Here is a 25705-nt window from a genome sequence, read left to right as displayed (position 1 = left end):
CTGAGCCCCCACCCCAGCCCCGTGGCTCTGTGATTCTTGACACATGCAGTGCTTATACCAGGCAAAGTCAGGAGGCAGGGGAGTTCTTTCCACCTTGTCTCTTCTTAAGAGAACTTGTCAACCATGAAGGGAAGGGTTTTGGTTCTTGGTGTGCAGGAGGGATATGGCCTTTTTAAAGCCAGAAGACTAGAGGCATTCTAACAATCTAGTCTAGTTTTCCTACTGGCAGGGTGAGAAGATTTCACAGCAGTGCCAACCAGTTTTGATTTGCATGTGTGTGGCCCTGCAACAAAGAGCAGGCAGAGCAACGTGCTCAGATAAGAGGTGGGAGGGGCCGCCTAACATCACGCCCACGGTAAAGAGTCTTAGTAAGAAAGCACAGTTAGTAAATATCCATTTAATGAGTGACATCGTGACCAAGAGTCACCAAATAAATAACTGGATAGCTGTGGATGCTTTCATATCCTGGTAAGTCGATACTGTGTGTGATCATTGCCACTTGTTTTAAGAGTCATGTTCTATTCTCTTGGGCCTCCTATAATGCTGGTATAGTGTGCTTTCACTATACCAGCATTATATCCCACTTTGACCTAGAGAGCTCATGGAGTTCATCTGCAGGCCACACCCAAACAAGAACAAAATTAATGACCTTAGATTAGAGTTGGCTTTGTGAGATCCTAGGGAGGGAAACTTTGGACCCAGGAACAGATATCCTAGTGAGCAGGTTTCAGTGCAGGGTAAGGAGGTGCTACCTAAGAATTAGAAAATGCAACAGCCTCACTGAAGTACATTTATGTCATTTACGAATTTTCTTTTTCTTTTTTTTTTTTTTAGAATATGGATTTTTTTATTAGTTGTTCAAAACATTACATAGCTCTTGACATATCATATTTCATACATTTGATTCAAGTGGGTTATGAACTCCCCATTTTTCCCCCGTATACAGATTGCAGAATCACATCGATTACACATCCACGTTTTTACATACTGCCATACTAGTATCTGTTGTATTCTGCTGCCTTTCCTATCCTCTACTATCTCCCCTCCCCTCCCCTCATTTACAAATTTTCATTACTATAAGTAGTTCTTCACTGAACATCCTTGGAATATAGTTTTGTGTGCTTGCTCAGACACATTGCTGGGTAGTATTCTAGAAGTTGGCTGTTCAGTTGAAAGGTATATGCTTTTTATGTATTACATAGGCTGCCTAATTGTCTTCCAAAAGGCTGTGTCAATTTGTCCCTCACACCCTGCACTCATTTCCAACAGCCTCATAAGTATGGGATAGTATCAGTCTTTTTGCATTGTTGCCAATCTGATCAGTAATATAGTTAACTATACAGGGAAATTCAGGCGTGGGACAGGAGAGAAACAGGAGTGGGAGGGATGGGGAATGTCAGGAGGAGCACCTGGCAACATCGAAGGCCCAGGTGTTAGGGAGAAGATGAATCAGGGAGAGGCCCCTGTGCCCAAGGAACAAAGGGACAGCCAGGTAGGGAAGTTGGAGTGTGATCTTGACTGAAGAAAAGTAAAAGCCAAAGCTGCAAAATCACTCCCCATGAGCTTGCCTGACACTGTAGCTCCAAGTAGCTGGCTTTATATCAGATCTCTTTACTGCTCATGCCAAGGGACAAAGCAGACACACAACAACTTCTGTCTGGTTCCAGTGAGTCAGATACCTTTTCAACACAGGAAATATGTTTAGGTATTTATATGTGTAAAAAGCTAAGCTGAAGTCGTAATATTTCTGGAAATCTTGAAGTCTAAAGTAAAAGAAAAATCTAGAGAAAAATGTAATCTTTATTTTTCTAGCTTCTTTTATGAGTTTAAAGTTATATTGTTAACAATGTGGAATTTTATTTCCTAATAAAGTGATCATGTACAGTATTTAAATTTATAACATGGCTTATTCACACAATGTAATACTTCCCAATTAAGCTTATTATTTTATTTGTTATTTTTTTGGGGGGAGGGTGGTGGTGGTGGTACTGAGACTGACTCCAGAGGCTCTCTACCACTGACCTACATCCCCAGTCATTGATTATTATTTTTTTTTTTTAAATTTTGATACAGGGTCTCACTAAGTTGCCAAGACTGGCCTTGAACTTGCCATCCTCCTGCCTCCGCCTCTGGAGTTGCTGGGAATACAGGTGTGTGTGCCAATGTACCCTGCTGGGTATTTTATTTTATCTTATTTTTTGCAGTACTGGGAATCAAATCCATGGACTCACCAAATGCTAGGTAAGTACTATCAATAAGCCACATTCCCAGCCTGAACTTATTTCTTAAATGTTTTAAATTTACAGTTAAAGATTGCTGATCTTAAATGCACACTCTAGTTTTCTCAACTATAAGAAAGGGGTTAAAAACTAGAAATAATTATCAATGTTCAAGAAAAATCAATGAAGTGGCTATAGGTCTACAGATTTAATGTCTGACCCCATGGGAGGGTTGAAGATGCCAGGGAGGGATGAATTCTTTATTTAGAAAAACTGCTGCAGAAAAGAAAATTAAAAGAATTCATTTCCTCCCTAGAGTCGTTGAATATAACCTACTGTAAATTGGACACTTGCCTAATGAGATTCATTTGGAAATAAATTAAATTTGATCTGATTTCCAATAACTTGCTTTTGAAAACAGGCCCCAGGCTTAGTTCTGTCCATTCCATCCACCCACCCTTCCATTGCCAATAACTAATAATTATGCAGTGTTTACTATATGCCAGATACCGTTCCAAGTGCTTTACATGCATTAACTCAAATAGTCTTCCAACAATGCTATGGGGGTGACTATTATCATCTCCACGTTAAAATGGAATCTGAGGTTTCCCAGTAAGTTAGGTAGAGAATTACCATATGTGTCAGTAATTCCACTTGTAGGTAACTGTCCCGAAGAATTGAAGACAGGTATTCGAATAAAAACATGTACAAGGATGCTCACAGCAGTTCATTCATAATGGGCAAAAGGTGGAAACAATTCAATTTCCATCAACAGATGCATGGATAAACAAAATGTGGCATACAAATCTATGTAATGCAATATTATCCACAAAGAGAAAGGAAATTCTGACAACATAGATAAACCTTGAAAATATGCTAGGTGAAAGAAGTCAGACACAAAGGACCACATAAGTATGACTCCATTTATGTAAAATATCCAGAATAGGTAAATTCATCCAGACAGGAAGCAGATTAGTGGCTGCCAGGGGCTGGGTGAGGAGGGTATGGGGTTTTTGTGTGGGGAGATAAAAAAAATCTTTAGAATTAGATAGTGGTATAGTTACACAACATTGTAAATGTACCTAATGCCATTAAAACAATTAAAATGGCATAATTTATGTGCATGTATTGTACCATGATTAAGAAAAATTTAACTTGAGGTTAGGAAAATTTAAGTGATTTACCTAAGGGAACCTTACAGGTGACATGGTAGGACTGTGTTTTAAACCCAGTTGTCAGGCTCCATGGCTCATCTTTTTATTTAAAAATATTTATTTATTTATTTACTTATTGGGAAAATAACACACAAGATTTATTACATTCCTAACACATGGGAGATTAGATTCCATGCTTTTCAAAACAAGTACAAGAGAGTACAGTGAAAACTTAATTCGGGAGCTTTAGACCATTTTGATCATCTTTAGCTGCCTCCTATCAATACACAGGAAAGAGGAGGGAAACCAATTCTTGGACCAGAGAACCAAGGAAAAGAGCCACAGCCTGAGGACCAAAGGGTCCCCTTTAGTGACCTGATGTTCTTGTCCCTTTCAGGTGGAGGGAGGACTCCAGACAATGGCTGCTGCTCATGATTTGGAGATGGAGAGTGTGAATTTGAATATGGAGAGAGAGAACAAAGAGCTGGAAGAAGAGAAAACTTGGGTGGATGGGGGAGGAAAAGACCCCCCCAAGGGTAGAAAGGTCCACAGGATCATCTCAAAGTGGATGCTTCCGGAACCAGTCCGAAAAACTTACCTGGAGAGAGCTAACTGCCTCCCGCCCCCAGTGTTCATCATCTCCGTCAGCCTGGCCGAGGTAAGCGCCGTGGGTGGTGGGCGCCCGTGCACTCTCCAGTGGGGAGATGGGAACACAGCGGGCTAAGACCTGGCCCTGGAGTGGAGGCCCGGACTGGTGCTGCATGCTCCCCAACCGGGCCCTTCTGTAGAGCTGCCTTTCCTGGCTTCTGGTGCTCTTCATCCCTCCAACCAAAGGGGCAGTTTCATGGGTCAAACAATTTTCTTGAGTTTCAGAGGAAAACAGCGGGATCCTCTAAAGATGTCTCCTCTGGCAGCTTGGGGTGTGTGCTCAGTTTTTGATCTGGTCAGTCCTTTTGGGATCTATAAGAGTGCTGGGCTCAGAAGGATGGGACAACTCACCTGAGTCTTAGTGACTGGGGCAGAACTAGGCTCTTCCTGAGAACTCCTCTCATCTTTGTGGTCTCACAAAGAAATCGGCAGAGCATAGCTGCATGTGGGGTGTGACTTCAGGGACATAATTCTCTTAATTCCCATTGGTGTTAATCAGAAAAACAGACTCAATGGGGCATGAATGAATGTACACACACACACACACACACACACACACACACACACACACACACAAACAGATTTATTTTAAGAAATCAGCTCAAATGATTATGATGACTTGGGAAGTTTAAAATCTTGAAGTCTAGCTGCTGGCTGGCTAGAGACCCAGGGAATAGCTGCAGTTTGAGTCCAGGGCTGTCTACTGAGTGAATTCCTTTTTTTTTTTTTTTTTTTTTTGGTGCTGGGATTGAACCCTGGGCCTTGTGCATGTGAGGCAAGCATCTACCCACTGAGCTATATCCCCAGCCCATGGACTCCCTTTTCCTAATGGTGGGCAGTCTTTTATATTTAGGCCTTCAAATAACTGATTGGGTGAGGCTCACCCGCATTATGGAGGAAAATCTGCTTTACTCTACTGATTTAAATGTTAATCTCAGCTTTAGAAAAACTAGCTGTGTACTGTATTCACCTTGGAAGGTGACACATAAATTTAGCTATCATGGGAGCCAAGTTTCTTATGGCTTATAATGATAAAAACGAATGTGTAAGAATTCCCAGGAGACCCTTTGTCAAGGTTTTGGTTGAAGGCAGGTAGCTCTCTGTTTTCTCATGGGGTTTTATTGTGAGACTTAACCTGTGACTGGGAAGTTATTAGGCTGTGGATGTGGATTCTATCTGTTTCTCCCTTCATGTTATCCTTTCATCTTACAGGTTTTCTGGTGTGATCATGTTCCCATCAGCTGTGTGTGTGGGTGGCAGGAGGGTTGGAGAAGAATGGGGTAAGGATGCATGGTACAAATATGACTGCTGGACTGTGAGTGCTACTTAGAGTGTGCAGCTTCCTGCAGTAAGTCAGGGGGCAGGTGCTAGGATTTCTCACACTTACAGAAAGATCTGCTTTTAAAATTACTTTAAGTGAACTTTTTTGTTGTTGTTTGGTGGTGCTGGTGATGGAACCCACCGCCTTGTACTGCTGAGCTATATGCCCAGGCCTTAAGTAAACTTTTTATTTTGTAATAATTTTAGCTTTATAGAAAAGGTACAAAAGTAGAACAGTGAGTTCCCCTATACTCACTGAATTTCTCCCTTTGTTAAATGTACTAACATTCCATAGAATGTTACATAGTACATTTATGAAAACTAAGAAGCTGATGTTTGGTGTAGTACAGGTTGAGTATCCCCTTTCTAAAATGCTGGGAATCAGAAATATTCTAGATTTTAGTTTTTCTGATTTTGGAATATTTGCATAGAATTTCCAGGTTGAGTAGATCTAATCTGAAAAATCTAAAATACAAAATGCTAAGGTCCTATTTTATTTTATTTTTTGGTACTGGTGACTGAACCCTGAACCCAGCAGTACTTAACCATGAGCCACATCCTCATCTTTTTTTATTTTGAGACAGATCCTGCTAAATTGCTTAGGACCCTCTGATTTGCTGAGGTTGGCTTTGAATTTGCAATCCTCCTGCCTCAGTCTCCTGAGTTGCTGGGATCATAGGCGTGTTCTACTGCGCCTGGCTGATCCAAAACTTTACAAGTGTCATGTTGGTGCTCAAAAAGTTTCAGATTCTGGAACAATCAGATTCTCAGATCAGAGATGCTTAACCTAGGCTGGGGTTGCAGCTCAGTGATAGAGCAGTTTCTTAGCATGCACAGGACCCCGGGTTCCATCTCCAGTAACGCAAAGAAAAAAGGTGTAGAGATGTCTAACCCATAATAAAACTCCCCGACTTTATTTGGATTTTACCACTTCTCCCATTAATGTCTTCTTTTTTGTGTTCTTAGTGCCCTCCAAACCAGGGAATCAAATTGCATTTAGTAGTCACATCTCCCCAGCCTTCTTGATCCCTGACGGTTTCTATTATTTTTCCATGAGCTTGGCAGTCTTGGGGTGTACTGGGGTACAATGTCCCCCACCCTGGGTTTGTTTGATGTTTTTCTCATAATTAGACTAGAGTTATGGTTTGTGGGGAGAATACCACAAAGGTGAAATGCCCTTCTCTTCCCATTACATCAGGGAGTAGGGGATATCACATAATGTTACAGGGACATTACTTTTCTTTCTTTTTTTTTTTTTTTAAAGAGAGAGGAGATATATATATATATATATATATATATATATATAGAGAGAGAGAGAGAGAGAGAGAGAGAGAGAGAGAGAGGGGGGGGGGAGGGGGGAGAGGGAATTTTTTAAATATTTATTTCATTTTAGTTATTGGCGGACACAACATCTTTGTTGGTATGTGGTGCTGAGGATCGAACCTGGGCCACACGCATGCCAGGCGAGCGCCCTACCGCTTGAGCCACATCCCCAGCCCCATACATTATTTTTCACCATTTGGTGGAGGCAGTGTTTTCTAGATTTTGCCATTGTGGAGTTAACTACTTTTCCCTTTCCTTACTGCATTCCTGGAAGCCAGCACTGACTTACTTTTATATTAATTGTAAATGAAGGGTCAAATAGTTGGGGTGGGAATGTGAGGGCAGCGGGTATTTAAGGGGATGGAAGAGAACCTAGTACTAGATAGCAGGGGGTCAAAGGCAGGAAAATGGGATTCTTGATAACAGCTGGTCTAGTGCAGCCCCTGACCATGGGAGGAAGGAGTTGACCACAGTGGGGGATGATTGGGAAACAATTGTTCAAAAAATTGTTTTCTTAGTACCTGTTGGAATGTTACATAATTTTTTTTAGCATCATTGTCAGAATTCCTATCTTCATCCCAGTGCCGGTGAAGACAAGATGAAACCAAACTACAGTTTCTTCGATAGTTATCACAACAAACTGTGTAAACTGATGCATCAATGAATAATAACTCAACAAGTAATGCTCAATCACTGAGTCGATTTATTTTGGGAGGAAATGGACATATTGATAGATTCCTCCGCTTTGAACTGCTTACAAAACTTGCCTGGACTATGTATCACTTGTATGCATTGTGCTCTATCTGTTGATGCAGCGAATTATGGTAGTGCTGGCGTATCTTTGCTGATGTGTCACCAGTGTTGCAATTTTTCCTAAAGAGCCGTCAATTGACTTGGTGTTGTGGCATTTCTGTATCTTCCTCCCTTCTACTAGTGATGGTCTAATTTTGGGGGCCAACAGAGGTGAGGCAAAGAACCTCACCCCCCCACCGGCACCAAGGCCAAATTTGGGGGCCAACAGAGGTGAGGCAAAGAACCTTACCCCCCCACTGATGCATAGGCCTATCCACAAGTATGGCTATATGCTGGACCGGTAGTCAGTGACGGGTATGATCCAATTGCAGTGGTATCAACCTAAGACAGGAGGCTGACGCCTAGAGGTCAGTTTTCCGATGACGGGTAAGAACCATATGTTGAATTGGACAAACCTAACAGGCACGGTCCCTAGCCACATTGCTTGTTGCTTAATTAAACAGAAGGGGGGAGATGCTAAGAGCCACAGCCAAGTAATATGATGCATGGCATTTTTGGTTGAAAGGTGACGTCAGCTAGCCATTGAGATGATATGATTATGTTAAGATTTGCATTCACATGGATATTGGACTCCTGCTGTTCACCTTGGCCTGCTAGGGACTCCTGGAGAGTTCCCATTGGTTGGAGAAGTGCAGTAGGAGGGAATTCTGGGGGAGGAACTTCCTGTGTGTGTGTGTGTGTGTGTGTGTGTGTGTGTGTGTGTGTATCGGCAATCTTCCCCGGGCGCGTACCAGGCATTGGAGGCTGTTTCAAAAATAAAGTTTGTTCCTGCTTGAGTGGCTTGTGATTTTGTGCCCAGCCAGACTGCGGCAAGTAATTGCTGTCATCTTCTGAGCCCACTCAGATCTGATGATTTAAACATAGTTACTGCCTGTAGGCTTAATGGGGCACTCTCTGGCAATGGTGTGATTAACATTCATGTCTGCCCCTCCCTGTCAGCTGGCAGTGTTTATTTACTATGCTGTGTGGAAGCCTCAAAAACAGTGGATCACCTTGGACACAGGCATCCTGGAGAGTCCCTTAACCTACAGTCCTGAGAAGAGAGAGGAAGCCTGGAGGTTTATCTCCTACATGCTGGTCCATGCGGGGTAAGGAGTGACAGTTAAGTCATTGGTGTCAGAGGTGATTATAAGTAATGTAAGAAATTGTCACTTCTCACTGTGTGTGTGTGTTACTGGGAATTGAGCCCAGGGCCCCACACCTGCTAGGCTAGCACTTTAGCCCTGAGCTATACCCCCCCCCCCTTTTTAGATTTTGGGACAGGGACTCATTAAATTGCTCAGGTTGGCCTTGAACCTGTGATCCTCCTGCTTTATCCTTCTGTGTAGCTGGAATTACAGGTGTGTGTCACCCTGCCCCCTGTCACCCCTAACTTGTGTTTAGAGCTTTATTATCATAAATAAGGTACTTCCATGTCCATTTTCTTATTTGAGCCTCACAGCAGCCTAGGAGGTGATTATTTCTCCCATTCTTATGTCTGAAGATGTAATCACTTGCTGCACATCCCACAGCTGATTCAGAAAGAGACCTTACCCGACAAGTGCTAACAATATAAACTACTTTACATTGCATTGTAACTATCTAATGTTTGTTTTGATATAGGAATTTTAATGAGCAGATGCCAAATAATTATCAAATCAGACATAGGTCTCCCTAGTTGATGGATGTTGTTAAATGTTTTCTAATTTAGGTTATGTAATGGTAGAACCAAATGACCATCAGCATCCCCCCCCCCAATAATCCTACACCACACTCTTTAAAAAAATTAATTCATTTTCATCAGTGTGAAATACTGTTTTGCATTTGATATGTTACAGGCAATAGGAAGTGCGGTGCTGCATTTTAGTTGTATCATTTCCTAAAAGCAGATAGTCTTTCATGTCCTCAGCATCCACCATCTCCCATACGCGCTGAAGTCCGTCAGCAGCCTGCTGCCAGACCCACCTCTTTGGTGGACTCCTATGGTGTCCAGTGAGGCCAATCCTGTCTATGTGGCCTACCCAGCTGTGGTGTAAAAGATGACTCTTTTGGTCAGTGGCTAAAACAACAACTATTACAGGACACAGAGGTTTGATGAGTCAGGTATAAAAATCCCCAATTGCTGAGTTTCTGTCCATACTTCCATACTTTCATTTTCCATTTTACAAATCTTTTCTAAGCAAATGTAGCTTCTGCTCTCAAGGACATTAAAATTATAAGAAGAATAAACCAATAGTAATGTTGGCAATATAGTACAGTAGCTACTTCTTTTTTTAAAAAAAAATATTTTTTTTTTGTAGTAGGACACAATAACTTTATTTATTTATTTTCATGTGGTGCTGAGGATCGAACCCAGGGCCTCGCTCGTGCTAGGCAAGCGCTCTACCACTGAGCCACAACCCCAGCCCCAGTAGCTACTTCTTTAAAATGGGATTTTAGTACCACCTCTTAAGGTGGTTGTGATTAAATGAGACACTGCTACAATTTTCACAGTGTCTGATATATATATAGTAAGACACTCAGAAAGAATTTGCATGTCTGTGTATAACATGTCACATATGGGGTTGTATAAGAGATGCTTTGGGATGTGAATTAACAAATAGACCTTTTTTGGGGTTGTGTGTGGGGGTTATATGGTGCTGGGGGTTAAACCCAGGGCCTTAAGCATGCTAAGAAAGTGCTCTACCACTGACCTACAGCTCAGGTCAAGAGGCTAATATTTTTCTAATATGAAAAGTACAAGGTAGGTGATTGGTTCATCAGCTTATTGAATCCAAGGCTCTAGGTTCTGTGTTGGTGTCTCTGCTATTCTTTTGGCCTTTTTTGCTTTCAGGTTGGCTGTTACAATTCTGCATTCAACGCCAAAAGAAGGGGAAGGGGGACACCAGGTACAGGCGAATCCAGCCCTTTAGTCAAGACGGAGCTCTCTTAACAGTGCTCTTACTTGCTCACTGCTCAGAACTATGTGACTGGACCTGGCAACTCCTAGCTAAGAGAGATTGGGAAAGTCAGCATTAGATCTTGTAGCCTGACTGGAGGAAGCTGGGTAGGGAGAAGAGAAATGGATGCTGGAATCCTTATAGTGTAAGATAAACAGAGAGAGGGAAAGAACAGGGTGGGGATGGCTTCTCGGGATGACAGATTGAAATTGGAACATGAAAGTAGGAAAAATTTGGGTGAAAAAAATTAGTAATTCCATTTAAGGTAGATGACACATTGTAATTTTAATGCCACTTTTAGTCTTACTGTTGAGCAGCAGAAAGTTTGTATGGGGTTTGGAGTTTTTATGATATTGGTCACCTTGTCCTCAAAGGGTTCTCAGAGGACAGGATGGCTTTATTTGAACTTCTCATTTAAATTCAGGAGCAGATATTTCTAATCTCCTTTATGCTTGAGGTATCCAGAACAATAGTATAACTGTCCTTGCTAGACTATTCTGTGCTGAATGACACATAACTCTTGTATGGTTTTTTTTTTTTTGTGTGTGTGTGTGTACACTGCAGTTTAACTCAGGGGCACTCAACCACTGAGCCACATCCCCAGCCCTATTTTGCATTTTATTTAGAGACAGGGTTTCACTGAGTTGCTTAGCACCTTGCCGTTGTTGAGGCTGGCTTTGAACTTGTGACCCTCCTGTCTCAGCCTCCTGAGCTTCTGGGATTACAGGTGTGAGCCACCATGCCTGGCTCTCGTATGTCTTTGAAGATGTCTTGGGCACTCATAGTTATAGCTGGGAGCACAGGCACCAAAAAAGTAAATAATCCATTCTGCAGGATGTATCCAGAGAACCTCTTCAGTGACCTGTTGGATATCTGTAAAGTACATGATGAATCTTTAAAACTAACATGAGAACTGCTGCACTGTGGAAGATTGATGCATCTATTTTGTTTTGGAACTTTTGGTACAATCTGAAATCTCCTTAAAAAACAAACAAACAAACAAAAACACTGTGCTGCATAGCAACTAAATTAAGAGTTACTTTAATGTGGGAATTTTTCAAATTATGTTCAGATTCTCCAGAGATGCTTTGTGGGTTCAATAAGCAAGATAATAAAAACTTTGTTTAAAAATATTTTTACTGGCCTGAAGACGTAGCTCAGTGATAGAGCACTTGCCTACCATGTGTAAGGCCTGGGTTCAATTCCCAGCATTGAAAAAACCCTCTGTGTGTGTGTGTGTGTGTGTGTGTGTGTGTTGTGTGTGTATGTGTGTATAAATATATTCCCATATGTGTGTGTATACATATGTGTATACACACACACACACACACACACACACACATATATATATATATATAAACATATTTAAAGACTATAATAAAAAACACTCACATTCAAATGTGTTATATGCCAAGTTGTAGTATGTGGGAATTACTTTAGCAAGTCTCAAAGGTACTTTTTAAATGTAGAAACAGCAGTGAAATTTCTCTTGCTTTTTCTGTTTTATTAAATATCCCGAGGTTGCAAGATAGACTGTTTAAAAATCTGTCGAAATTTAAATTCAGTGTGAGTGAGTCAGGATTTTTTTTAAAACTACAATGGAAACAAAATCAGATGTTGAGACTGCCATGATTGTAGTTGTCATCCAAACCCCTATTTTCAAGTTTATGTTCCTTAAGCCTGCCTCTCTGATGTTTCCTGTTATAATTGTTATAAAATGGACTTATAGAATACATTTATACTTTTAAAATGTTGTTGTATCTGTTTTACATATTGAAGTGCCTTGCAAGGTTTTATTAAAAAAAAAAAAAAACTTGCCTGCTAAAAAAATTAGAAAACGGAATTCTAGAAGTCCAAGTCCTTAACTAGAAACAACATCTCAGAGCCTACTAAAGAAATAACTGCTTTAATATTTGACAACTGTGTTTGTCTTTGCAGAGTTCAGCACATTGTGGGGAATCTTCTTATGCAGCTGGTTTTGGGAATTCCCTTGGAAATGGTCCACAAAGGCCTCCGAGTGGGGCTGGTATACCTGGCAGGAGTGATTGCAGGTCGGTGTTCTGAAAGTAGCAGAATCAACAATTCTGGGTTCTTAGGATTAAAAGAAAAAATAATAGATATTTATAGTGGATTTCCTTTTTCTTTTATGCCTTACTTTTCTTGTTTTGTAGTACTAGGGATTGAACCCAGGGCCTTGCTCATGTAGTTTTACCACTGAGCTACATTCCCAGCCTTTTCATAAATTTCATTTTGAGAAAGGGTCTGGAAGTTGCCCAGCTAGACTTAAACTTGTGATCCTCCTGCCTTAACCTCCTGAGAGGCTGGGAGCATAGATGTGTACCACCATGCATGGCTATAGTTTTTATTTAAGTCAAAGTTTATTGTGCTCCTAATATATGTTAGGGACACACTAAGCATTAGAGATAATTTAATTGGAGATGAGATATTAGAGATAATATGAACACATGAAAAAGAAGTCCTGGTGCCTTTATTCAGGAATCTCACATAGTTGGAAACTGCAAGCATTTTGGTGTATAGGATGCTTATATTGGGTAAAGGCCTAAAGCCAGGTCATGAAGACTCTTAAGTGTCAGGCTAATGATTTTTAGAAGTAATATGATTAGGTTTGCATTTTGGAAAGATAATGTTGGGCTAGGGATGTAGCTCAGTGGTACAGTGTGTGCCTAACATGTGCAAGATCATGGGTTTGATCCCCACACATCATCACACACACAAAGGGACACAAAGACTGAGGAGGAACTAGTAGAATATGGCAGTAATTTCTAAAATTGTGCCTAAGTTGATTAATTATGGTGTGAGAAGAATATATTAGAACTCCTGTCAGTTCATTTATATAAACATTTTGAAATATTAAAAATTTAATTTTAGATAATTGTAGACATACCAGCAGAGGTTAAGAAATATTGCCTAATGATCCCATGTACCCTTTAACGAAGGTTGCAAGATAGACTGTTTAAAAATCTGTCGAAATTTAATGGTAACATCTTGCAAAACCTTAGTACAGTATCATGACCAGGACACTCATATGGGTTTAGTCAAGTTCCAAAACAATCCCAGCACCCCAATGATTCATCATCATGCCTTTTATAGCTCTGGGTTCATCCCTGTCAGCCTACCACACTCCTATATCATGGGCAGTCACTAATCTGTTCTCCATTTCCATAATTTTGTCATTATTAAATGAAATAATCTAGTTTGGGATTGGCTTTCCTCTAGGATTGTATTCCTTTAGGTTGTTTCATGTATCGATAATTAATTCCTTTATATTGCTGAATAGGACTCCATAGTATGGATGTACAACTACTTGTTGAATGATTTGCTCACTGAAGGGCATCTGGGTTGTTTAGAGTTTTGGGCTATTTGTGAATAATGCTGCTACAAACATTTATGTACATATTCTTATGAATCTTAAATTCAGGGTTTTATGAACATAAGATTTCATTAGACTACAATAAATGTCAAAGAGCACACCTGCTGGATCATACATATGATGGTAGCATGTTTTATTTTTAAACAAAAATTCCAGAAAGTTTTCCAGAATATCTACCTTTTTATATTCCTCCTAGTAAAGGACAAGTGATTCCATTTCTCCATATTCTCAATAGCATTAAGATTTGTTGTTATTGTTATTATTATTATTTTTTTTTTTACTTTTTCTGAGAAGAGGGCAATGATATCTTATCGTGATCCTAATTTATCTAATGGCTAATGATGCTGAACATCTTCTTATGTGTTTATTTGCCATCTGTCCATCACCTTCAGTGACATGTCTGTTAATATTTTTTGCCCATTTTCTAATTGAAATTTTTTAACTATTGAATTTCTATATTCTGGATACTAGTTTTTCTTTAAAAATATAGTTTATAAGTATTTTCTCCCAATCTATAGCTTGACTTCCATTATCTTAACATGGTCTCTCACACAGCATGAATTTTTAAATTTTTGATGAAGTCAATCAAGGTTGTCCTCCCTCCCTCTGCCAGCACTAGGGATTGAATGCAGGGCCTCACACTTTCGGGGTAAGCACTCTACCACTGAGCTACATCCCTGGCCCAATCAAGTTTTTTCCAGTTTTCTTTTTACGAATTAAGTTCTTGGGGTTCGCCTTAAACACTCAATTTACTGAGTCCTAGTTCTGAAGATTTTTTCCCTACATTTTCTTCTTAAAAGTTATAGTTTTTTGCCTTACATTTAAATATGTGATCAGTTGTGATTTGGTTAATTTTTCTATGATGTATAAGGTTCCGATTGAGGTTGTGTTTATTTCTTTGACCTATGAATATCCAACTATGCCAGAACAATTTGTTAAAAGAACTGTTCTTCCTTTACTGAACTGCTTCTGCACTTTTGTCAAAAATCATTTGCCTGTAGTTGTATAGGGGCTACTCTGGCTTCTTTTTATTCCATTGATCTGTGTGTCTCTCAACTGATACTATATAGCATTGGTTACTATAGCTATAGAATAACTCTTGAATTCAATAAGAATGATTCCTATTTTAGTTTTCATTTAAAAAATATTTTTGCTGTTGTAGTTCCTTTATCTTTCCATATAATTTTTACAACAATCCTGTGTATAACTTTGAAAATTCTTTCTGGGATTTTGATAGGAGCTCATTAAACCTGTACATTAATTTGGGGGAGAACCAAAATCTTTACTGTGTTGTCTTTCAATCCATGAGCACAGCATGTCTCTTATTTAGATCTCCTGGATGCTACTATGTTTTTAATCAGTGTCTGTGTGTTCATTGCTGGCATAGAGCAATACAACTATTTTTTATATGCTTATCTTATATCTGTGACTTTCTTATTAGTTCTAGAGTTTAGTTTTTTTTTCTTTTTTTTTTTAGATTCCTTGGGATTTTCCATGTCTGTGACTCATCATGAATAGTGACAGTTTTATTCTTTGCTTTTCAATCTGCATGGCTTTTTTTTTAATATTTATTTTTTAGGTGTAGATAGACACAACACAATGCCTTTATTTTTATGTGGTGCTGAGGATCAAACCCAGGGCCTCACATGTGGTAGACAGTGCTCTATCACTGAGCTCCAGCCCCAGCCCCAGCCCCAGCATGGCTTGTCTTTTTATGCCTTGTATGGTAGCCAGCACCTCCACCACTATGTTCAGTGAGAGTGGGGAGAACAGATATCCTTGACTTGTTCTTGCTCATCTACAGAAAGCAATGAGTCTTTTACTACTAAGTAGAAAGTTAGCTGTTAGCTGCAGGCTTTCTATAGATGCCCTTTACCAATGAATTTCTTTCTTTCTTTTTCTTACAAGTGTCTCGTTTGGTTGCCCAGGTGGCCTCAAACTCCTGGACTCCATCCCAGCCTCTTGAGTACTGGGATCACAGGCATGTGCAGGCATTGGGTTACCAATATATTTATTTCTAAAAAATGAGCAAGAAATTGAGTATAGCTAGTATGTACTGCACAGGTTGAGATGGGCCCCACTGTCTTTATGTGTTGTAAGAGGACATGCAGTTTCCTGGGTGTAAGGTGGGAGTTCCACAGCACACAGTGACAGAAAGCTGTACCTGACTTGCTGTCCTTCATGTTGCAGGATTTATTGCAGTCTGTGTGGGCCTGGTTAAATAAGTAGGGTAATCTTCCTAAGGAGTAAAGGACATCCTGTGTAAGGAGTTGTTGAAAGGATCTTTTATTATTTCCCAGAGATTCATTGATTATTTAATGGTAAATTACTTAGATTAGTTTATTTGTTTTTCTTTTACAAAAAAGATGGATGTCCAATTTGCTGACTTTTTCTGTGATAATAAAATTTTTTTTTATTTTTATTTTTTAGTAGCATGCTACTTAACAGATGTTAGGAAAACAAATATGCAATATGTCCCTTTGAGGACATGATTACATTTTTCCCCTCAAAGGGGTGAGAAAATAACTACTTTTCTAAAAATACTCATGCTATGCAAAAGGCATTTTGAAAGTTGGAAATTGTTTTGTTATTATGTGATTTTGCTGCTGAAAATGATGCAACATCTCATAAATTCACCCTAAGAAGGCAGGGAAACAATTCTTTAATTGGTTTTAAAATTTCTCAGTGAAGAGTTTGGTGAGCTTTAAATTTTAATGTAGCACTTTGATTATTTTGCAATAACAAATGACTGATATTGGGGAAAGTGAGAATTAGCCAAATTGCAACAAAATTTTTGCATAAATTGGAGTAAGCACAGTCAGTGATATAATTCTATTTGAAACTACATATCATTTTTAATTTTAAATTTGGCCATGATAGTCATTTCTATAGAAAATAATTGAATTTAGAATTACATCTTTGTATTTCTGTGTCATGATATTTAACCAAGGATTTCAAACTATAATATGAAGCCTACTTAAGAAACACTAGTCATTGAAAGATTTTTTTATACCATTAATGAAGTAAAAATAATTTGAAAATACTGTTTTTAAATTCTATTTTTATTTTAAAAACATATTAGTATAGTAGTACATATATACATAACTTATAAATATGTAAAATACACCTATATTTCAAAAGGTAGTTGGGTTAGTTTCCTAGCTGCTATAACAAAGTACCATAAATTGGGTGGCTAAAAACAACAGGATTGAGCCAGGCACAGTGGCACACCCCTGTAATTCCATTGATTTGGGAGGCTGAGAAAGGAGGATCACAAGTTCAAGACTGGCCTCAGCAATTTAATAAGACCTTGTCTCAAAACAAAAAAATGAAAAGGGGATGTAGTGGTAGAATGCCCCTGAGTTCAATCCCCGGTACCACAAAATAAGTAAATAAATAAGGCAATAAATAAATAAATGAAAACAAATAGATTAAAGAGAAAGAAACCCCCCCCCCCAGGAATGTATTGTTTCACAGCTCTGGAGGCTAGAAGTCTGAAATTAAGCCATCAGTAGCACTCCGCTCCCTCTGAAACCTGTAGGTGAATCCATCCTTGCCTTGTCCTAGTTTCTGGTGGTAGCTATGAGTCTTGGTGTCCTTTTCTTTTAAGGTACTGGGGATTGAATATGGGTTCTTGCACATGCTATGCAAGTGCTATATCCCCCCAGCTACATCCCCAGCCCATGCGTTCTCTTCTAGGACACCAGCCATTGTGGTTTGGGGACCCACCTTGCTTCAGAATGACCTCACCTTAACTAGTCATATCAGCAACAACCTTATTTCCAAATATGGTCACTTATGTCCAAATAAGGTACTGGGGGTTAGGACTTTTACAAATCTTTTTTTGTTTGGGGAGATACATAATTCAACCTATTATTAGTTCTTACCATTTTTTTTTTAACTGATCAAAAGTTTGCCAGCCTCTTATAGCTAAGGATTCCAGTAAGGACTGTGATGACCAAAAAGGGCAGGGTGCAGTGGCAGATAAAATTGAATGTGAAAAAAAAAAGAAAGATAATTGACAAGGCTTAGTGACATAGCTCCCCATCCTGCCTCCCTCCTACTTTTTTTGGATCCTGTTTTTCCACCTCCTCCTTCTGTTCCTGCACACACCTCTTTTGTCCTGACCTTGAAGGTCCTTTGGGATAGTCAAGCCTTGCCTGATTCCAGCTTCTACATTCCTGTTTTCCCCACGGCTTGATTTCAGCCCTGCCCCAGTCACAGAAAGCCAAAGGAGAACATGAATAACCTGTTCATATCCTCTGCCTAATTTTGCAATAGCTTCTTGGCAGGTGTCTCTTTGCCAGTCCGGTCTATCCTTCACATACTGCAGTTTGGATCATCTTCCTCCAACAATGATTAGATCATATTGTATACCCTTCCTAAGAAATTTATAGTAGCCAAAAGAAAGCCAAAACATCCAAGAATGCTCTTCATTCCCCTCTGCTGCTTGGCTTCATTGCCTATCTTGCTTTGTTTTTTAGATTCTTTCACATGTAATATAATTCCTTATCCTTGACTTCTGACAAAATGTGTCCAGGTCTGTGGATCAGAAGCATCAGCTTCACCTGGGAGCTTGTTAAAATGAAGCATGTTGGGCCCCAGATCAGACCTGCTAATCAGACTCCTCCTTTTAACAAGTTCACAGGAGACTCAGACATACATTAAAGATTGAGAAATGGCTTGGTGTGCTCTCCAGCACAGTGTCCCTTAGGCTTATAGATGGTCAGAATCATCTGGGGAGCTTGTCGCAACCAAAGCCATCCAGATCCCAACAGATCTACTAGATCTGAATCTCTGGTGATGTGGCCCTGGGATCTATAGCTTTTTTTTTTGTTTGTTTGTGCAGTGAACACAAACTGATAACTACAAACTGTATACCTTTAAATTGTGTAATTTGATAAGTTTTGATATGTGTTCATAACCATCATCATAATCTAGTCACCTCCCAGAACATTATCTTGTGACCTCCCCTCCCCAGCATATATTTTCTGGAATTATAGGTTGTGTTTTCTAGAATTTTATTTAAGTGGGATCCTAGAGTATATACTCTGTATTGTCTGGCTTCTTTCACTCAGTGTAAATATTTTTGAGATTTTTCCATGTTGTGTGTGTCAATACTTGATTCCATTTTATGGCTGGATAACATTTCATTGTAGGAATATACTACAGTGTGTTTATTCATTCCTGTCTTTTTGATGGACATTTGGGTTGTTTTCAGTTTGAGGTTATTACAAATGAAGCTGCTATGAATATTGTGTTCAAATGTTTGTGTGGACAAGTGTTTTCATTTCTCTTAGGTAAATATCTAGGATTGGAATGACTTGATTCTATGGTAGGGTATCTTTTAACTTAAAAAAAATACACACACATGTTAGTTGTAGTTGGACATAGTACCTTTATTTTTTTTTTTAATTTATATTTATTTTTTAGTTGTAATTGGACACAATACCTTTATTTCACTTATTTATTTTTATGTGGTGCTGAGGATCGAACCCAGGGTCTCGCATGTGCAAGGCAAGCGCTCTACTGCTGAGCCATAACCTCAGTCCCCTTTATTTTATTTATTTATATGTGGTGCTGAGGATCGAACCTGGTGCCTCACACATGCCAGGCAAGTACTCTACCACTGAGCCCAACCCCAGCCCATCTTTTGTCTTTTTAAGGAACAAACTTTTTTTTTTTTTTTTTTTTTTTAAAGAGAGAGTGAGAGAGGAGAGAGAGAGAGAGAGAGAGAGAGAGAGAATTTTTAATATTTATTTTTCAGTTCTCGGCGGACACAACATCTTTGTTTGTATGTGGTGCTGAGGATCGAACCCGGGCTGCACGCATGCCAGGTGAGCATGCTACCACTTGAGCCACATCCCCAGCCTGGTTGTGTATTTTTTATGATCTTATTTTATCTTCTTTGTTGGCTTATGAACTATAATTCTCTGATTTGCTAGTTCAGTGTTTGCTTTAGGGTTTATGGTATCTGTCTTTAGTTTATCACACAGCCCACTTTCAGGTGATATTATATCACTTTGCATATAATGATAACTTTATAAACTATATACTTCCATTTATCCTCTTTAGCCTGGTATTATCATACATTTAATTTTTACATGTTATAAATCTCACATTACATTATTACTATTATTTTTGATTTTAATTTTTGAGACAGAGTCTTGCTAAGTTGCTGAGGCTGGCCTCAAACTTGTGCTCCTTCTGTCACAGCCTCCCCAAGTAGTTGGGATTACAGGTGTGCACCACCATGTCTGGCCACATTATTATTTTTGCTTACATAATTATCTCTTTTAAAATTTTTTATATTTTTATATGGACACAATACCTTTATTTTATTTATTCATTTTTATGTGGTGCTGAGGATTGAACCTAGTAGTCATATGTGGTAGGTAAGTAAGTGGTCTACCACTGAGCTATGACCCCAGCCCCCATAATTATCTCTTAAAGAGATTTAAATGATAAGAACAAAAGTTGTAGTGTTTGCTCATGTTCTTATCATTTGCAGTGCTCATCATCCTTTTGTGCAGCTTGATATTTCCTTTGGAGATCTTTCTGCTGCATGACCAGCACACTAGCTTCAAACTAGAGGTTCCAAACATAGAAGTTAACTAGTGAGATCAAAATAAAGACACATTTTACCTTTTTTTTGCCCAGCTAAGAGAAGGCTTCTCTGGGCTCCTGCCTTGAGCCACCTGGCGGTAGCAAGGTTTACACAAGAGACCAGCAGGAGAGAGAGAGGCAGGCCAGAGAGTGAGCTTTTATTGGGGAACAAAAAATTCAGGGGAAAATTCCATCCAATGAAGGTCGAGGGGGACAGCATTCCAAGGTCAGGGTCAGTTATTGGTTTCCAGGTCAATGGTCAGTCACATCCCCACACAGACAGGCCCTCGCACCTGGAAAGGGTGGGGAAAGCTCTGACTCAGCTGGTCTGAGTGCCTCACACCCAGTCAGGGAGGTACCCAATGACGTGTGAGAACGGCTTCCCACATATCTTTTTCCTTCTGCCTGAGATTTCCCTTAACACTTCTAATGGTATGGTCTGTAGGTCAATTCTCTCAGGTTTTCTATATCTGGAAAAAATAGTGAGCCTTATCTCTTCTTTTGGAGGATGGGAGGGCTAGGGACTGAATTCAGGGTCTCAGGAATGCTAAGCATGTGCTCTACTTCTAAATCTGGTGCTGGAGATAACTGGTGCCGGAGATAAAACCTAGGCAAATGCTCTTCCACTAAACTACCCCACCAGCCCTTCCCTTCATTATTTTTTGTGGGGTACCGGATTGAACTAAGGGACACTCAATCACTGAGCCACATCCCCAGCCCTGTTTTGTATTTTATTTAGAGACAGGGACTGTTTCTTAGCACTTCACTGTTGCTGAGGCTGGCTTTGAGATCCTCCTGCCTCAGCCTCCCAAGCCACTGGGATTACAGGTGTGCACCACCACGTCTAGCCCCACCCTTATTTTTGCAAGATATTTTTAAGAGGTATAGAATCCAAACTTGACACTACTTTTCTTTCAGTAGTTTAAATATATTGCTTTACTGTCTTCTCGCTGTGTGTTTTCCAATGAGGAATCCATTATGATTCTTATCATTGTTCCCTAATATAAAAGATGTGTTTTTACTTTGGATTTGAAAATTTTCACTGGTTTTGAGCAGCTTGATTTTGTTTTTTAGTATAATTGTCTTCATGTTTCTTGTGCTCGGGATTTGTTGAGCTTCTTGAATCTGTGGGTTTGTAGTTTTCATCAGACTTTGGAAAAAAACCTTAATTTTTTCAAAAAAGTTTTTCTGTATTTGACTTCTCTCTTCTTTATCGGGGACTTCAATTATATATTTGTTAGATTGCTTGAAATTTTCCTATAGCTTACTAATGCTATATTTATTTTTAAAATATTCTGTGTGTTTTGTTTGGGATAGTTTCCATTTCGGTGTCTGTTTATTAAATATTTCTTTTGCAATGTCTAATTTGTCATCAAACCTATTTAGTTTATTTTTATAGTTTTTGACATTACAGTTTTTATCCTTAGAGAGTTGATTTGAATCTGTTTTATATCTTACATGTCTTTAACTTTTGAACACAAAGGATACAGTTGAATAACTATTTACTGCTTTTATAGCCTAAATTTAACAGTTGAGTTATTTCTGGGTAAGTTTTATTTGGTTGACTTTTCTCTTGTGTCTCATCATTTCTGCCTCTTCACGTGTCTGATCATTTTTGACTGGAGGCTATACATTTTATCTTGTTGGATGACAGATATATTTGTATTCCCATACATATTCTTTAGATATGTTCTGAAACTCAATTAAGTTACTTGAAGTTTGATTTCTTTTCTGGTAGGATTTGTTATGTTAAATTGTGTTTCAAGTCAGGTTGAGTGCTAATTATTCTCACTTTGGTCAGGATCCTTTTGTATACTCTAACCAATGTTCCATGAATTATGAAGTTTTTGTTTAGAAGTTATCTAGCCTGTTTGGTGCTTGCTGTATGAGCAACAGGTGGTGTTTCCACATGCTTTTTGGTGGTTCTTTCTTTGGCTTTGGTAATTTCCTCGCATGCTTCTTTCTTTGTGTGCAGCTCTCTTTTCTCTAGTACCCTGTCTTATGAACTCAAGTTGCCTTGATCTATCTGTACCCTAAATTCCATCTTAACAACTTCTGGCTTGGTGGGATCAGCCTGGGTTCTCTCTTCATGAACTGCAGGCTGTAATCTTGCTTAAGGTAATAAGTACCTCAGCAATCAAATACCTCACCTAAATTATTTCCTGTCTTTGAGGGTTCACTGGTCTTTGTTGTCTAGGGCCAACTTGTTTGTTTTTGGTACTGGGTTGGATTCAGGGATGCTCTACTATTGAGTTTCATCTTCAGTACTTTTAATTTTTTTTTTTTTTTTGAGACAGGATCTTGCTAAATTGCCCAAGCTGGCCTTGAACTTGTGATCCTTCTGTCTCAGCCTCCTGAGTTGCTGGGATCATAGGTGTGCATCACTTTGTCTAGCTCAAAACATCGTATTAGAGTTTGCATGAGTTGGTTTGTAAAGCATTGTTTGGTCCAGGGATCAAGGATTGGGTTAGGAAATAAATTCATCTTGCTTGGGGGAATCTGATTAAATGCTATGTTAATAAGGATTCTGAGGCTACATCTTGATTCCATAAGAAACATAGCCTTCAGGGCTGGGATTGTGGCTCAGCTGCAGAGTGCCTGCCTAGCATGTTCAAGGCCCTGGGTTTGATCCTCAGCACCACATAAAAATAAATAAATTAAATAAAGATATTGTGTCCAACTAAAAAATAAATATAAAAAAAAGAAACATAGCCTTCAGATAATACTGGAATGTTAGGCATTTTGACAGTTTGATTAAATATATGGAGTATTTTGAAGTAATATTTCACAAGTTTATAATACATTTCAGGTAGTGTTATAAGTACTATATATGTATGTCCAACTCATTTACATCCCCAATAACTTATTGAATCTATTAATATCCTTATTCCGTAGGTAGAAAAACAGCATAGAGGGGTTAAATAACTTCTTCATATCACACATTTGGTAAATTTAGCTCCAGAGTCTATGCTCTTGTTTCTGTAATACTACTTTTCTAATAAACACTTAATGTTTCAGAAAAATTAAGGATAAACTATGTATCTCTACTTATATAGTATACAAGTGATAAAATGAATTTGTTGCCTGTTAATGTGAAAATGGCCCAAACTTACCAAACTTTTACCTTAGATTGGAAAGATTTGTATCTGATGTTTCTCATCATGTCTGATCCTTTGCGTTTTATTTCTTTAGGTTCCCTTGCCAGTTCCATTTTTGATCCACTCAGGTTTCTTGTGGGTGCTTCAGGAGGAGTTTATGCCCTGATGGGAGGTTATTTTATGAATGTTCTAGTGGTAAGAACTTTGGGAACAGAATCTATGGATGATGATGATGATGATGATAATAATGATGATGATGATGATTTTTGCAGTGCTGTGAATTGATCCCAGGGCTTGGGCATGCTAGGCAGGTGGTCTACCATTGAGCTATATCCCTTGCTTCCACTTTTTTCCAAAACAATAACTTTGACTTGGTTCAGAGAATCTTCATTTAACAATATTTAGGGAATACTCATCTTTCTGAGAACCATATGGCCCTCAGAGTTTATCCTTCATGTTTTATATTTTCTTGTTATCTTAAAAGTAATGTGGATTAGCCAGGCAAGGTGGCACACACCTGTAATTCCAGTGATTCAAGAGGCTGAGGCAGGAGGATTGCAAATTTGAGACCAGTTTAAGCAATTTAGTTGAGGTCCTATCTCAAAATAAACAATAAAAAGAGTTGGGATGTAGTTCAGTGGAAGAACACCTCTGGGTTCTGTCCCTAGTAGCAAGGGAAGGGGGAAGGACAAAGTAATGAGAATAAATAACATTTTAAGTTTAAAAAAAGAAAGTCAAGGTTCCCAGTATAATGTCTTTTTAACAGTCTGACATGCATGTATAAACATTTTTCTATATGTATTTAAACTCCACCAATATTATACAGAAATGGCCTCCCCTTGTACTGTTCTGCATCTTCATGGGGCATCCTGGCCATCCACCCATGTCAGTACACAGAGAGCTCCCTCTGCCTTTGCAGGCTTTTAGAGCATCCTTTGTATATTTGTATCATGATTTTTTTTTTTTAACAGAATCTCATTGAAAAAAAAGTGGGGTTGGGGTTGGGGTTGTGGCTTAGCAGTAGAGTTGTCATCTAGCATGGTTCAATCCTCAGCACCACATAAAAATAAATAAATGAAACAAGGTATTGTGTCTAACTACAATTAAAAAAAATAAATATTAAAAAAATGTGGGGCCATTTTGCTTTTCACATTATAAATAATACTGTAGGGAATGTTCCTTTACATTTATGTTTTGCATTTGTGATTTTTTTCTTTTTGATAGGATAAAATCCTAGAAGTGAACTTACTAGGTGAAATTTTAATATTCCAATATGCAAATTCCAAATTGCCCTCTAAAACTGGCATATAATTTTACATTCCCATGATAGTATGTGAATGCCAACCATTTCTTAACACAGGAAAAAAATTCTGACTTGGCTTCAACCTTTTACCCATTTAGGTATACTATAAAATCACTCTAGTAGGACAAATACCAAGCAATTCTAAAACTGTTCCAGAGGTAGAAGTTACTTCTTAGAAAAATATTTTTCAAACTTTGGATTACAACCCATTAGTGGTTGTGAACTCAGTTGAAGGTCCTGGGCTCTGAAATCAAACAAACAAAAATTTCAGCTTGTGTCACATGGACTAGGAGAAGGCACTCTTTGATTTATGTGTGCAGTGGGTTGTTACATTATTTCTTACTGTAGGTCATGTTCACAGAAGCTTGAAAATAGAATTAACACCCCTGGTGCAGCATCTTCACTTCATAGGAAGGGAGTTAATAACTTGAAGGGGAGGGAGAAGCAACTCAGTAAATTAAAGTGGAGTATGTGACTCAGCAGTTCTCTAAGTGACACCAGGGCTATCACAGGCAGGCATATTTTTTCAAAGTTAAAATAGAACAATGTATTTTGATCAACATTTTCCTTTATTTTGAAATTACTTTTAAAAAAAATGAATTGATACTCAAATTTTAGTTAAGTCTTTGCTAGCTACTATGGGAAAAGAGAGTGAAGAAGTGGCGAATAAGTATTTCCAAAAAAAGCTTGGAACTATTGCATCAGTCTTAGGTTAATGGCATTTATTTTTCTAACTATCCATCCATATATTCATTTATTGACATATTCAGTGTAGACTTTTTATTACCTATATTTAGATAATTTCCAGCTAATAAAATTTCCCCCTTCCCCCTCAGTTCTGAGGATTGAACCATGCTAGACAAATGCTAGGCAAATGCTCTACTACTTAGCTGTACCCGCAGCCCCCTAAAT

The 25705-nt window shown here is 38.8% G+C and overlaps 1 protein-coding gene and 1 long non-coding RNA gene across 10 annotated transcripts in view; one reads left to right on the top strand and one right to left on the bottom strand.

The window, feature by feature from the left end:
* Positions 1–25705, bottom strand: part of LOC106145332 (uncharacterized) — an 84992-nt gene that overhangs the window by 36369 nt on the left and 22918 nt on the right. For 6 of the 7 annotated variants that reach the window (XR_013427723.1, XR_013427722.1, XR_013427719.1 and 3 more), the window contains one exon: positions 23506–23652. The exons of the other annotated variant lie outside the window; for it this stretch is intronic. This is a non-coding gene — a long non-coding RNA (uncharacterized LOC106145332). The remainder of the gene's footprint in view (positions 1–23505; positions 23653–25705) is intronic. 7 annotated transcript variants of the gene reach the window in all.
* The window catches only part of Rhbdl2 (rhomboid like 2), a 45739-nt gene that overhangs the window by 14311 nt on the left and 5723 nt on the right, over positions 1–25705 (top strand). For 2 of the 3 annotated variants that reach the window (XM_078025950.1, XM_078025951.1), the window contains exons 2-6: positions 2074–2150; positions 3771–4031; positions 8417–8565; positions 12334–12446; positions 23585–23685. In XM_078025950.1, coding sequence (XP_077882076.1) covers positions 3792–4031; positions 8417–8565; positions 12334–12446; positions 23585–23685 — 603 coding nt within the window. In that variant the 5' untranslated portion in view covers positions 2074–2150; positions 3771–3791. The remainder of the gene's footprint in view (positions 1–2073; positions 2151–3770; positions 4032–8416; positions 8566–12333; positions 12447–23584; positions 23686–25705) is intronic. The other variant, XM_078025952.1, reaches the window with a different exon arrangement.

The sequence above is a fragment of the Ictidomys tridecemlineatus genome, chromosome 11 (genome assembly GCF_052094955.1).
Source record: "Ictidomys tridecemlineatus isolate mIctTri1 chromosome 11, mIctTri1.hap1, whole genome shotgun sequence".
Lineage (NCBI taxonomy): Eukaryota > Metazoa > Chordata > Mammalia > Rodentia > Sciuridae > Ictidomys > Ictidomys tridecemlineatus.
The sequence above is the reverse complement of the archived record's forward strand: the minus strand, read 5'-3'. Positions and strand labels throughout refer to the sequence as shown.